The 14,840-nt window shown below is 42.3% G+C and overlaps 2 protein-coding genes across 6 annotated transcripts; one reads left to right on the top strand and one right to left on the bottom strand.

Annotated features, from left to right (window-relative positions):
- Positions 1 to 2,582: 2,582 nt before the first annotated feature.
- LOC133926075 (membrane protein of ER body 2-like) lies at positions 2,583 to 10,732 on the top strand. 4 transcript variants are annotated; one of them, XM_062371819.1, is made up of 11 exons: positions 2,583 to 3,170; positions 3,207 to 3,243; positions 5,682 to 5,831; positions 6,139 to 6,813; positions 7,484 to 7,645; positions 7,968 to 8,255; positions 8,748 to 8,876; positions 8,972 to 9,073; positions 9,509 to 9,748; positions 9,877 to 9,938; positions 10,033 to 10,732. In XM_062371819.1, the coding sequence occupies exons 1-11, from the start codon at positions 2,973 to 2,975 to the stop codon at positions 10,513 to 10,515; spliced, it is 2,526 nt and encodes an 841-aa protein (XP_062227803.1). In that variant the 5' UTR covers positions 2,583 to 2,972; the 3' UTR covers positions 10,516 to 10,732. The 4 variants fall into 4 exon arrangements, with proteins under 4 accessions (XP_062227803.1, XP_062227802.1, XP_062227806.1 ...); XM_062371818.1 differs by having other exon boundaries at positions 2,583 to 2,765; positions 2,845 to 3,243; XM_062371822.1 differs by lacking the exon at positions 5,682 to 5,831.
- A 62-nt stretch (positions 10,733 to 10,794) lies between these two features.
- On the bottom strand, positions 10,795 to 14,483 carry LOC133926076 (probable methyltransferase PMT17). 2 transcript variants are annotated; one of them, XM_062371823.1, is made up of 6 exons: positions 14,225 to 14,483; positions 12,642 to 13,333; positions 12,339 to 12,549; positions 11,951 to 12,245; positions 11,400 to 11,867; positions 10,795 to 11,237 (listed from the first exon to the last, which is right to left on the bottom strand). In XM_062371823.1, the coding sequence occupies exons 1-6, from the start codon at positions 14,454 to 14,456 to the stop codon at positions 11,012 to 11,014; spliced, it is 2,124 nt and encodes a 707-aa protein (XP_062227807.1). In that variant the 5' UTR covers positions 14,457 to 14,483; the 3' UTR covers positions 10,795 to 11,011. The 2 variants fall into 2 exon arrangements, with proteins under 2 accessions (XP_062227807.1, XP_062227808.1); XM_062371824.1 differs by lacking the exon at positions 14,225 to 14,483 and adding an exon at positions 13,483 to 14,213.
- Positions 14,484 to 14,840: the final 357 nt, after the last annotated feature.

Genomic DNA, 14,840 nt, shown 5'->3' on the forward strand with positions numbered 1-14,840 from the left:
GTTTAGCGGGCCGTAGGTTAGTTTTGTAGTGCTATGGTCTGGTGGTGGTCCCAGGGTGTTACATAGGTCTTGCCAAGCCTGATGCTTATGCCTGTTGCTGTATATTGGTGATAATCCCAACAATGCCTTCCAACCACCTCACCCATTATGTTGTATTTAACCCTCCTTGAGGCGGATTGGAAAGTAGAGTCCTCGCGCACTACCGGAGGCAAATTATTTGTCATTGCCTTCTCGGCCTAACGAATTGAACACTATACGGTGAAGTGACATCTGGTGATCCCTACGACATTGGTCTCCTTCTTAATCGTGGCTCGAGTATGCTATATATCTCAATGGGCTATTTCTGCTTCCATCAAACTAGGCTTGCTTTATATTGCTTGCTCAATTTTTGGCTCATCTTACTCTTTTGACTCAATCAATCTCTCCCTCTGGACGTACTCCCTCCCCTCCTTATATAGTCCAGTCGGGGAGACGTATCGTACTCAGTATCTGAGTGTAACATTTTTTAATTGTATTACTTCCGAATATCTAGAGGACCCCTTTCTAATCTGGGGATGATTTTTTATAGAACACGATAAAGTGCATAAAATATTGGCATATGCCTTATTTATCTCTTAAAAGGTAAAAAAACCTATCGCATCGGATTAATAACACATGTACGGTGAATATCCATCTCTAAGATACACCGTATTTCTATTAAATCCAAATCCTTGGATTATTAATTGTCTAGTTCTCATCAAAATCCATACCATGTCAGTCAAAACCAACCTCAGGATGGTTTTGGACCTGAGTTGAACTTGTATTGAAAGTATGGGTTAAGAATAATCGGATTTGATGCGAGGGGGTAAATTAAAACTAACTCGATCCTTTTTAAAATAATGCTAGTAGCTCTATCGTTGACTTAAGGAGGAGGCGGCCGGGTACCTAGGTTGGAGCCTGGGTGGGCATGCTGCTCGACGGCACCAACTAGGATTATTAGGAGCCACATCATATCGTACATGGAGCTTGAGCTAGGAACAATCTAACATGGCCCCAACTGCACTAGCGACACGACAGGTCGAAAGATCTTCATGTGCATACAATTTACTACGCAATACCTTAAACTACGAGGCCTTTGTTTTCACGATGGTGCCAAACAATCGTTTTACAAGCTGGAGTGTCTTTTTCGTGTGTGTCTATATGTATGTATATATATATATATGCTATATGTTTACTGTAGTTTATGTCTGCGCACACCTCACAAGTTGTAACTTATAGTGTTTTGAGTTGTAACTAAGAGATGTGCGTAGTGCGAATAACAAATTATAACTCACAATATTAGCTTCTCGTGTTGCAACTGAGGAATGTGCGCAGTGCGAATAACAAGTTATAACTCACAGTATTAGCTTCTCGTGTTGCAATTATATATTTATGGACGTGAAGTTGTAACTGGTTTACCTAATAAGTTGTAACTCACAGTGTTTCAAGTTATAACTGGAGGATATGCGCAGTACGAATTACAAGTTGAAATTCACAATGTTAACTTCTCGTGTTGCAATTATGTATTTCTGGATGTGAAGTTGTAACTGGTCTAACTAACAAGTTGTAACTCACAATATTTCGGGTTGAAACTAAGGTGATATGCACAATACGAATAGCAACTACGCATAAACGCAGAATAGCTTCGCCGTGTGTGTGTATATATATATATATATATATATATATATATATATATATATATATATATATATATATATATATATATATATATATATATATATATATATATATATATATATATATATATATATATAATAGAGAGAGAGAGAGCTGATCAGCAGGATGCTGGATGGCTCGTTGTTATTAGTATGATAGACAGCTCAAAGGCAGCGGGCCTTGCTGTATTTAATTTTTTTATTAAAAATGTTCCTCGTGTTTATGTAGTCTATGCACTCGTGAAACTTGCATTGTGAGATAAAGATATACTTCGGCACCTGTACGTCTGAACATGCATGACTTCACTCACCTGATAAGATAAAACATGCCAACCACACCTGTACGTGTGAACATGCATGGAGGAGATATATAGAAGAGCCTCATGCTTTTTTTTTTCTTCCAAGAAACACCCATGCAACTCTAGCTGTACCTAAATATTCGTATCACCACACATATGTGCTTACACAACATCTATTGATAACTATAGATGTTGTGCTTGAAAATTAACAAAGTCATCATATATATATATCTCACTGTTGAGACACGTCACTATCATTAAAAAAAAATTTGTTTAGATGAAACACATAAAGAGCAAATGTACATCTCTTCAACTGACATTCTGAATACAACAAAGTAAAGTTGAGAGAGTTTCCCAATGCAAGTTTCAGAGAAGAAAATGCATGCTCTCTTCTGTAAGAACAAATAAATTAATAAATTAGGAGTCAGTCATACTTGGTGCCTTCCAAGTCAATAGTCATGCAATGCAAACAACACATCTATGAACTTGTCAGACGAAGAGAAAAGTTTTATGTTATCTTGTAGGTTTTTTTAAACAAGTTTATATTATTATCTTGTGGGAAAAATTGTATATATTGTGTGTGAATGGCCAAGCCCAAGCTCCCAAGCAGAGAGAAGACAGCGGAAGCGCAGCACAGGTGGACCAAACTGAACTGCAATCCAACCTCTTCCTCTCCAACTCCAAGGGCAGGGCAGGGCAGGGCAGAGCAGAGCTGCATGGATTTGTGCAGCTGAGTCCTCACCCTCCCCTCCCGGCCTCCCCTCAGCTGCAAGTGCGACAGCGAAGCCACCATCTTCCATCGATTTCTCTTCTGCAATAAATTAAGGCAATCCCCTCCCTTCCTTTCTCAGCGCAGCGCCTGCTTGCTGGAGTATAAAGACCATGCCTTGTCCTCATCCATCTTCTCGCCCTCGGGGGATCGGAAGATCTGAGAGACCTTGCTAAGATAAAAAGAGAGTTGACAGTCTCTGGTCCGGAGATGATGGAGGTGGAGAAGCCGTGGGAGTCCAAGGAGGAAGTGGGCATCACGGAGGAGGAGCAGGAGGACAACGCCGCTGCCGGGGGCCTGCAGACAAGGAAGAGGAAGAAGAAGCCTATGGCGGACCTGGACCTTGGCCTAGCTGGGCATGCCAGTAATGGAGATGAGGAGGCGCTCCTCAAGGCAGCAGAGGAGGAGGCTCAGGCTCAGCTTCTTGATGAGGAGGAGGAGGAGGAGGAGCACACGAGCGTCTTCGTGGATCCAACCAAAGGTGAGCGACTCCTTCCTTGCATCATTCACGGATTGACTCGTCTTTCATTTCCGTTGTTTTTTCGTGGGGAGATCAATTTGCATTGCTTCTTGACTTCTTGTAGCGTGAATGGACTAGGGCAACTTCAGTGTATAATTCATCAAGACGTGCTAGAGTCTACCGTATCACATAAGTGCTAAGGGGGCTGTTTGGTTCTGGTTTTAAGAAGCTAAGCTAAAATTTAGCTATGTCTAGGTAGTGCTGCTTAAATAGTTCGTGTTTACTGGATCGGTTTGAGGCATGGTATGAAGGCTCGAGGCTCTGTAACGTGTTTGCGTCATGTCTGGGTCGAGCATGCGGCACGACAGGCCAGCATGGCACGGTCCGACTAAGTCAGGCTAGTACGGGCACAATCTAACCTGGGCCAGTACGAGCACGGCACAACCGGGCATGGCTCGGCCTGGCACGTCTCAATCCGGCTAGGTTTGGTTCGGCATATCTCGGAGAATATGTTGTACTCTTTTTTCCTAATAGAAATATTTTTAATGAGGTAACTAATCAATCGAACTCATTTTTATCTATTTTATATTTTTTAATTTTATAGCTATTTTTTTAAAAAAATCTATTTTCGGAGTGCTGCTGGACCGGCCGGGCCGACTAAGCACCATACTCAGTTGGGCCCGCCATGCCGCAGGCCGTAACCGTACCCAGGCCAGCATGACACGGTGGCTGACAGGTTATGCCGTGGGCCGATAGCGCGGCACGCAACCGGTACGGCATGACCCGTTACAGTAGACAGGCCTGTCAGATCATACCATAGCCGGGACGGTCCGAGGAGCCCATTTGGACAGCACTATCTTAGGAAATTTGGTTTCAGTTTGGATCAAAACGCAGCTTCTTGGAGTCGAGAACCAAATAACCTTGAAGTTTCATTTTTCTCTCCAATACGTAGCACCTTTTTTCTCGTAATGTGAGTCCTACGACGTACTATAAAAATTCCTCCAACGACTCTCTTCTTGGCTCTCCTCTCCCTCCTCTCAATTATTTATTTAATGCTAGCACCCTATGTTCCGGTGGGAAGCACCCTGAGAATCTTTATCTCTCTCCTCCCAGCACCTCAAGAATTCAACGCCGGAGCTGCTCCTAGAGGGTCCCTTTGCTAACAAGATGGTACTTGAATTGTTAATTTTATTTTGTTTCTTTCTTTCGGAGAGAAGACAACTCCTGTTGCATGATTGCTCTACTTTCTGCTTCTTCTGTCCACTTTCTGGTAGTAGTAGGCAAAATCTACCACTCCTGTTAGTTCTTGTTCCCCCTCAATTTCACCTGGGCTCTGATTCTTGTTTTCTGGATACTGGAGCTCTTCTCTATTTTCCATTTTTGTAAAAAAATGAAAAGAAAAGAACAAAGAAAAGGCGAAAAGAAACAAGCAACACGGGAAGCACATGCTACTTACGGAAGAGGGCAGGACAGACATGTCAGAAACAAACATCCGATCCCCTGCAGAATCCTGCTGATGATTTGGGTTCCCGGCCGGTCCCTTTCTTCTCCTCTAGGCCTCACCCAGAATTAAGTGGCCGGGATCGTTTCCTGACCACAAATCTCATAACTTTGCGTGGACGATGACTGACTCACTGACTTGGTTTGTTTGCAAAGGATGATACTGGATACTGGGGTGGGCTCCCTGATTTTTATTTTATTTTTTGCAAAGTTATTCCGCACATAACTCTCCCTCAACCTATTGAGTTCTCCCATCTCCCAAGAAAAGAAAAGAAAAAACTATTGACTTCTTTCTCGGCCATGGACTTACTTATTTCTACACTCTCTGGAGAATTCCTACAAGCACTAGTTGTAAACAATTACACTTCTGGTTTAAGCCACTACAGGAGCTTGTGGGGGCTTAATGTTCAATTTTTTTAGCCCATTCCATACTGGCATTCAAAGGTTTGGTATGAGATTTTTGCTTAGTTGATATCTATACTTTTTCCTTGTGAGTGGCTTAGTAACTATGGGTTAACATGCTGAAGATGACCATTAATCTGACAATCTAATATGTGTCTCTATACTTTTTCCTCTTCTAACACAGAGGGTTCAATCATAAAATGTACCACTCTGTGGTTAACAACAGAAACAGTTTCAGTAGGTGACCATTAATTTGACTCCTGCTCAAACATCATATATACTGAGTTGCTCCTGGAACCTAATCCTAAATCAATTAAATATGCTATTACGTTGGAACTTTGTAGAATTCAGGACAGTTATATTATAGTTTCGATCTACCTTTTTCAGTGAAGGACAAGCTTTCCTCTTCTGTTGGAATGGAGACCCGATAGAAAATGATTTGCTAGTGTACTGAATACATACATAGATTCTTCCAGTTGGAAGACAGGATTAGAATTTAGAACACCCTTTTTTTTGTAATTTGATCGTAAAATTAGCTTTCTATTTCTTGACTGAAGGTCTATGGAAGTGCCGGCACTGTGATTGGACATACCGGTTGAGTACTCCATGCAGAGATGATATCCTGAGCCATCAAGGATATTGCCAAATTGCGAGGAATCTTGAATTGTTAGTTCAGAACGAACCATTTTATAATTCGTCAGACAAAGGTTAGTTCAGAAACGTAGGATAATGATGAATAGCTTCTCAAACATTCTTTGACTGCACAAAACAATAAGAAGAAAGCCAGGTCAACATTCAATGAGTACTAAACAAAAGAGGCTTCCGTTTTGTGTTTTACTTGCATTCAGTTATTTCTGATTCCGTTCATCTAACAAACCTGTTACTGTGAGTCTTGCATGATTTCTTTGCGAGTTTTGTTATCATTTGCTAAGGTCTCCCTGCACAAAATATACTCCTGTGGCAAAAAGTAGCTTCAGAATCAGAATAGTGAAATCACTTTACTTTCCTTTTCAGTTTCTGATAATGTCACTGAAGTAAGTGCTGAAAAAGAAGTCACAGAAGCAGCACAATTAGGAGGTGAAAACAAAAACGTAAATGAAACTTCAAGTGCAGAAGGCAAAGAGCTTGAGAAACAGGAAAATGTCAGTGCTCAAGAAACTAATCACAAGTCAAGTAATGGTAAGTTGGAAAATGGGTCACGCTCAAATGGTGTGCATGAAGCCTCCAGCAACAGAGAAACCGTGACTATTGCAGATGGAGAAGCAGGGCTCAAACCGATTGCAACCATTGGCGATAGCGCAAGCAGCTTGGCAAACTGGAGTGGTGCTCTTGACATTTCCAATGGCTGCATGAATAGAACTGAAGTTCATGAAATTGAAGTTGAGAAGGATGAACATGCCACAAAGGGCAAAGTGAGCATCGAAGAGTACGATCTTGAGAAAATCCTGGATGAACAAGAAACTCATGACCTGTACTGTCCCAACTGCAACTCGTGCATAACTCGAAGGGTGATTCTGCGGAAGAGAAAGAGGACAGTAAGACAAGCGATACACGATGAACCACCCAAAAAACCACAGCTTGCAGAGCCTTCTGCTAACGCTTCAAACCAAAGTGCAGCTGAAAGACATGATCAAGAGTCACCGGACGTATTCAGATGTTTGTCATGCTTCACCTTCTTCATTCCAACAGGTATCCTTCGACTGGCTTCCGCGTTATATGTATTCATCCGCTGAACTAACAATCTGAATTTTAATCTACACCTGAGCGTCTAGACTTTCCAGTCATTTCTTTTCCAGACAAGCACGATTTGAATAATACTTGATCAGAATCAGTATACTTGTACGACAGTTGTAGATCTACAAGTAGCAGATCTGAAACTATTTCTTCTGTTGTTTGAGATATGTTTTTTTTTTCTCGACCGTGAGGAGACTCCCCCGGGCATTTTTTTATTATAAGGTAGGGGAGTACCGAACCTTAGCTGGCCAGGAAACTCGCTGAAACCAGTTTCTTAGGGAGGTAACACAAATTGGTGCGCCCCAGGTTCGAGCTCGGGTGGCTGTCCTCTCTACCGGAGGCACTAACCTACAGCTCAGTTCACACTGTTTGAGATATGCAAAGATCATAGTTAGATGAACTTTGGTTCCTTTTACTGTACAAAAAGCAAAACTGAAAGTCTCGCATGATTCAGACATATTTAACATCTAGTTAGAGGTATTCATTGTATTACACTTCTGTTTTGATGATAATTTCCTAGTTTATTAGGAAAAAGTAATCATAATTTCATGTACCTGTGCTTCTACTGTTGTTACTTGATGATTTCATTTCAAATGGACCAGCTTAACTTGTTTGTTATCACCAGGCTGTGGTTTTAACATATTCCGTATATTTGAAAGGAGGGAGGTGAACCAACAAGTTCAGGTTCAGCATTCTTCTGCTTCACGTGAGATGTCTGACAATTGTGGAAGCTGGCTTCTTTCTTGTTTTCAGACAGTAGATAGTCCAAAGAAACCAGTTGATGCAGGTAATGTAATGTATGTTCTTCTTATGGGGGTTTTCTAGGCCAAAATCCAGGCTGATTAGATCTATCTTTCTTAGTTAGATTTTAGTAATTGCACTATAGACTACTCTACTATGCTTTAAAAATGCCCAGGTTTTCCCAGAATGACAAATGTTCCTGTTTATAAGTGTGTTTTTCTGCTCTTTACTATCAGAAGCTCATGAACGAATTATAACATTGACGGGTTATTTATTTGGTGCTATGACAGTTCCTCGACTAATAACATTGTTACATACTGAACTAACATAGTTACTGTTAATGTTCTAAACAATTAAGCACATTGCAGATCCAGCAAAGCAGCCACTATTAAGTGGTTCACAGAACACCAATGATAAAATTTCATCGGTTGAAGACAACACATCATCTGCGCATAGTCATGCCACAATTGGAGAAACAGAACAATCGAAGAAACCACTACAAGCTGGATCATCTTCCATAGTCCAAACCACCACCACAAAGAATGAAGAAATTAAACAATCATTTGGTGAATTCCACGGAGCCACATCTTCATCAGTAACAGTTCACACATCATCTTCTACTACCAGCCAAATCAGCTCTTGGCAGAGCGAAACAGGTTTGTTTCTCTATAGAATATGCCATCACAGGCTCATAGCTATGCAATAATAATCTTTTTGGATTCACATAGAATAATTTTGTTGGCAAGCATTGGCAATGACTATACTTGCATCTGAAGGTAATCCTTGCCAGGCTAGAGGCTGTGCCAGTAAAGTTACCATATTGTTTTTGCACCTGAAATTCTTGCTCTCAAACTTTGGGTATTTCTAAATACCCAAAGTATTTCCCTTGACAAATAACAATTGTGATGTACTGTGGCAGCAAAAGTAGAAACATAAGATAGCCAATGAGGAGTGACAATTTTACATGGAGCTTAACAACTTACACTCTTTTAGTTTTCATTAGAAAACAACCAGAGAGATCAGTAAGTTAGACTCATTCATTTATCCATGTCAGTTGCAGCATCACAGTTTGTTTAGAACTAGTTTAATCAACTAGCATCTCAATCTGGTGAAAAAGAGTAACAAAAAAGTAGAAACCTCTTATGCAGGATTCATGCGGACGGAGGAAAGACATATGGTAACTGTGCAGCAAGATGGAGCACACCAAGAACAAATTCCCCTCTCAAAGCCTGATGGTAATGCTGTGACTGATTCCATTCACCTAGATCTCAAAGAAGGTAGGTCTGATCAATTTGTATGAACTGTTGTCTGTTGCTATGAAATATGCATACTGACTGTAACAGTTTTATTTGTTTTCTTACACATATTCAAGAAAACACAACAGCAGCCTCTGAGAACAACTCATTTTTCAGCCAAGAATTTCTTGACTCTGAAGTTAAAGTCCCAACTGTAATCCCGACAAAAGTTTCATCAGGTGTGGTGTATTTGCTTGTCAGATCTCTTATTCACACTATTTCAAGGCTCATTCACAAGTACTGTTCGTACACACAAAATTATTTAAGCTACATTTGACACCTATATATATGCACTGAACTTTTCTCTGTTTCAAATATTATTGGTCTGTAAATCCTAAAGTAACATAGAACAGAACCTTGAACAGAAATAAATCCTGAAGTAGTAATAAAAAACTCGACTAGGGGGAGAGTCATCCATCCTAGTATTAATATGTAGGAGGTAAGACTCGAACTCTGATTGGCTGGGTGACAACCGCCCCCACTAGCCAATATATCTCAGGGAGATTCTCAATCCTAAAGTAGTAATAGTCCCGTGATATTGCTTCCCTATGTTTATGTGTCATTTGATATGATTCTGTTTATATGGTAAATGATGCTGACATGCCACCGTGCAGAAGTTGACAATCTGACGGGTGCAAAACCAACTTCGGTTATTCCTCAACCAGTTCAGCCCGAAGTTCCACCTCATCTAACATTGTCGGTCCCTGATGCTGATGTACCGGTGACACCAGTTCCAGTATCAGCTCAAAGGGATAAATGGGATATACTGAAAGCCATAGTGTATGGTGGCCTAGTTGAATCAATCACGAGCCTCTCTGTCGTATCAGCGGCAGCAGCAAGTGGCGCCAAGACATGTAAGTTCCTCTTAACTCTTGCATCAAGATGCCTACTCAATGAATTGTATTGCTGGACTGTTTTGTCACTCAGACTGTTCTCAGCTTGCTTCCCCTGGTGCTTATGAAATCATGTTCTTCACTTGCAGTGGACATATTCATTTTGGGCATAGCAAACCTTATTGGTGGACTTCCTATCATTTTCCACAATGTAACACACTTTCACGAAAATTTCTTTAGAGAAATCACTATGTAATTTACGAAACAGCGTCTTGTGCTCACAAAAATTTCCTTGTCACGAACAGATTGCTGATCTGAGAAATCTGGGAGATGTGAATGAAAACAATGAGCAAGTCGGACAGTACTGGTTGCAACTTGGAAGGCGATCAAAGTATCGGCTCCACATGTTCATAGCCATACTGTCATATATCATGTTTGGGCTGCTACCACCGGTCATCTACGGGTTATCATTCAGGGAGAGCGACAACAGGGATAACAAGATGATGGTGGTTGCCGCTGCATCTCTTGCGTGCGTTGCGCTGCTAGCAATCGGGAAGGCGCATGTAAAGAGACCCAGGACATACATCACAACGCTCCTCTACTACCTGTCGATCGGTTTGAGTGGTTCTGGGCTGTCGTATGTCGCAGGCGTGCTGATCACAAGGCTTCTGGCACATTTTGGTCTGATTGATCAAGGTGGATCGGCCCCTACTGCTGCTCCTGCTCCTCCAAGTCTGCTGTTCCCTGACGCAATGGGCGCAGGGGCAACCGCCTGGGCCTCCAATTAAAAACAGTTCCTTTGTTTTGGCATCTGGATGGAGACGCTATCTTTGACTCTGTTGTTGTTTGGCAAAAAGAGTTCACTGGGTTTTGATGCTTTTCGTAGCACCCAGGCCACTCAACTGTCTTTTTAATTGAATCTTGTGGGTTTCATCTCTAGTCTACCCTAACTTGTTAGGGACAAAGGCTTTATTATTGTTGCTGTTGTTGTTGATCATATTATCAGTTACTTTTAAGCAAGAGAATTCTCTCTTTTTTGCTTATTAGATCGCAATAGCACATAAAAATATGAGTAAACATCATCTTATACACCATTGCAAGTGTCACAAACATGCAATGTGGCTAACGAGTTCAGACCGCAAGATGTTTGACACCTATCCCGACTACATAGTTCACATTGCCTCCTATATACAGACATCCTGAAACCAGGAGAAAATTGGCAATGAAGACTGAGCAGGAAGGCTGAAAGATTTTTGCAGATGAAAAACAGTACCAAGGCAGCAGCTATTGTTTTTGGGAGGGCTCTCCCGTCCAGTATGTCTTGACAGCCACGAGGATCTTCTCAGGGTTGAATGGACCGGACTCGTGATCCAAGATTTGGCTCTTCCACCTCATGCCTTCAGTAATAGCTTGTACCTTCACCAACACCTCCACTGTGTCCCTCATGATCACCGTCCCTTCAGGCCTTAGAATCCGGTCCACCTCCAAGAGAATGTACGTTATCTCACACCTGCAACCACTCCATCATTAGTTTCTACTTGCTTAACCTGGACCTTCTATAACCAAAATGCTAGCAAAGAAGTGCACCAGAAATGAAACACTTCTTCGGTGAAGCGAGTGCATGAAGGAAAATGTCGACAGCACAAACTGAACAGCAAAGTTATTTCATTACCTATCCTGATTACTGCTGAAAACTTTATCAGCATGGATGAGGTCATATGTTCTCGGGTACGTTGAGAAAGCCTCACACCAGTCATGGTACGTTCCAATGAACCCTCGTTCATAAATAACACCTAAGGTGTCATGAGTAGAGCCTGCAGGCACTACGTTCATCACCCAAAGAGGATGCTTCATCAGAGCAGCTGCAAAACTCCCCATCCCTGCATTCATGTCCATCACGTTCCTGTATCGCCCTTTGGCCAGTGGCGGAATCAATTTCTTGTAGTAACCGACTCTCTCTGACCACAGTTTGTTGTCCTCTTGGAATTTCTCAGGGTTGAGGCCTGGGACTGAACCTCGAGTTATTCTTGGGGGAACGGCTAATGCTCTTTTTGGCCATCTCTCAAGAGCTCCACCAGCAACTTCATCTTCACTCTTCACATCTGGAAGAGGAGATATGCATGTATCCATCTTCTTGTACCTAAATGTTCACATCTGGATGAGCTGGTGCAATCAATAGACTAAACACTTGACTCGACAAGAGTAAAACAGCAGAAATCTTACCAAGCAGAATCCAGATCATTGCTCTTGCAAATCTGTGGAGTCTCATGGACCTTCCTATCAACACATTCTATGTGATTGATAGGTTTCTGCCATATAGCAAGGTCGTCTTTCTCCACGACCTTCTTCCAGCAGAGACGCTTTGCTAAGTCCTCGATCTCATCTTGCTCTTGCTTCAGGTCTTCTTCTGTCCTCTCCCACCCCTTAAAGTGCCTCTTCCAATGGATTGGAGGCCCGGAGAGGATCCAGTAGCCCCCCGGTCTAAGAACTCTATCTACTTCAATTAGGTAGACACCATCTGTCAAAACAGTCATGAGAGATTGTCCCATTCAATTTGTGATCAATGTAATGTACCTGAAAAGCCATAAGTAATGACGTGACAAAACTTTACCAAGCTTGTTCCACGGGATCAAACATCTAGAGCAATGCGCCATGTCAAATGCTCTAGCAGGATATGGAATTCTTTCGGTCGCCATCACTCCAATCATAGCTGGCACCCCCCGCTCCAACGCAAACTGCACCTGAGCCTCATGTGAATCCCTTGGTGCAAACGACATGGTGATGATGTTCCTCTTCATAAGATAAGCACCCCAGCTTGCTACCTGAACAACAGCGAAGAAAAGATACCATCACCCCCAAATCCTGAAACATTTGAAGAACACATAATATCTAAGAAATTGCTCAAGTTGCTCACCCCACATCCAGTATCAAGTGCAGTTCGGATGTTGCCATCAGTTAATGGTACAAGAGCATTGATGTCATCAATATAAGCATCAGCACCATGTGGGAACATTGTGCCACCACCAGGGAATCTAAACCGGTCTCCCTCAACTTGAATCCAGTTCTGAACGGCCTTCTCAATACTCAGCTCTCGATGAGGAATGTTATCATACCAAGCATAGTCCCGACTTTGCGGCCACATGAAGGGGTTTTTGTAGTCTGGAGGTGCAGGAATCAAGCATCTGAACAGTTCCTCTTTCTTAGGGCAGTGCCTCTCCCTGTACTGCATCATTTTCTTTGGAAATTTCCTAGCCTTCCTTGGATCTTGGCAAGGGGTATACTCACTGTACTTGAGCTGGCAAGGTTGGAATTTCTCCACGGCAAGCGATGATTCATTGAAGCCCACCTGGTGGTGGGCTTGGAAATCAAGGCGAGCACCAGAAGATCGCACTGATGTGCTGCTAGAGGCGCGTGAAACGGCATCATTGCAGCGGACTTTGGTGTTTATAAAGGACGATTTTATGCTATTTGAGGTGCCTTGCCAAGCACCAAGAATGTATGATGTAACACACAGCCCAATGACGCCTATTGTCAGTGTTACACGCATCCTTTGGAATTCTGGCTGGCGGATCTTGGGGGATCCATCCTGTTCTTTTGCCATTAGATCTGCAAGAAATTGTAACTCAGCACATACAGGTCAATAGTAGCATATTTGCATATGGCAGGTAATAAATCAAGCAAGTAACTACAGAGAAAAACTACATGGGGTGATCAAGAATGTACAACCACCCTATATATGAAATATAAAACGTTACCGGAAGGCAAAACTGGCAACTAAATTTACTTTCTGAGCTTGGAATTCAGAAAGCAAGGTAGATGAGAAGAGCGGCAGATAGCTATGAACGTATGGATACAGAAGTACCTCTCACTCCCCAATTCCTAAACAAGAATGCCGGCAGCAGAAAGTGGGGGAAAAGCAGTACTGCCCTCATCATCCTTCTCTGTCAATGTTTCTAAAAGAACATAACTTGCAGAGCAAATGCAATGATGCAAAGCAAAAGAGACACCCTAGAACACTGGCCATGTGGCATGGGGATGGGGTATAAACCAGGCAGAGGCAGGAATAAGAAAGCTTGCACTTTTTCGGCCAAAGGACCCAAGTAGAGAGCCCCCAGATTAAGAAAGGGATAGCAGTGCGGCTACAAAAATCTCACAGTTTTTGGCATTGGATGTCCCTGTAGATAACCACAGAAACTGAGATTTGTCCCCTTCATTCTCCCTCACTCTCATTGCAGGAACTGAAGGGGGAGAAAATCTCATCTTTTGGGTAGACAAAATAAAGACCCTTCCTTTTTGATAGAGGCGGATGAATAAAAATCTCATCTTTTCTGACTCCCTAGTGTTGATCTCATCTCAGTAGCCCAACAAGAAACAGAATACGGCAGGGGGGGAAGGCGAAAAGAGTTGAGATTGGATTCTTGGTTTCGTTGTCAGTACTATGAAATACACCATAACAGGATTTCACTCCATTGACAGAGAGAGATAAAGAAATCTGACCTTCAAATACCCCCCTCGATTGTAGGAGAGAGTGATTTTGCCGGTAGATTTGCAGTTGCCGGCGCCGGAGAGGAAGAATTAGGAAAGCAGCAGCGCACTTCCCCTTGAGCGGGACCTGAGAAGCCGCAGCCGCCGCAGGAGCAGACGGACGGACTGACTGGGCACGCACAAAAAAAGGGAAGGGAAGGGAAAGGCCGGTGCGAACTGAAATGAACTGTTTGATTATCCGCATCTGGCCATCCGATCTGATATCTGGTGTGTGACGCTGGACAAACAATTCATCAACCGAAGATGGAGGGAGGGAGGGAGGGAATGTTGGTGCGTTCGTTGCCATAAGGGATCATCCTATTCCTGCTCTCTCGTGTCTTAGACCACGGTTTGCAAATTCGTCGAATATCGAGCGAAATTCACGAATTTCAATCAATTCGGTGCGGCTTGAAACAGTAAACTGTTTTTGAATTCGGTACAATACGGAAATTTTGAAATTTGAATTGGAAAATACGAAAAAATCTGGAAAAAAATCCTATAAATAGTATGATCATGGTTATACTATCTGACATCAAAAATTGTTGAATTTTTTTTTAGATTTATACGCATTTTGGCACTGCAACGGAAT

The sequence above is a fragment of the Phragmites australis genome, chromosome 8 (genome assembly GCF_958298935.1).
Source record: "Phragmites australis chromosome 8, lpPhrAust1.1, whole genome shotgun sequence".
NCBI lineage: Eukaryota > Viridiplantae > Streptophyta > Magnoliopsida > Poales > Poaceae > Phragmites > Phragmites australis.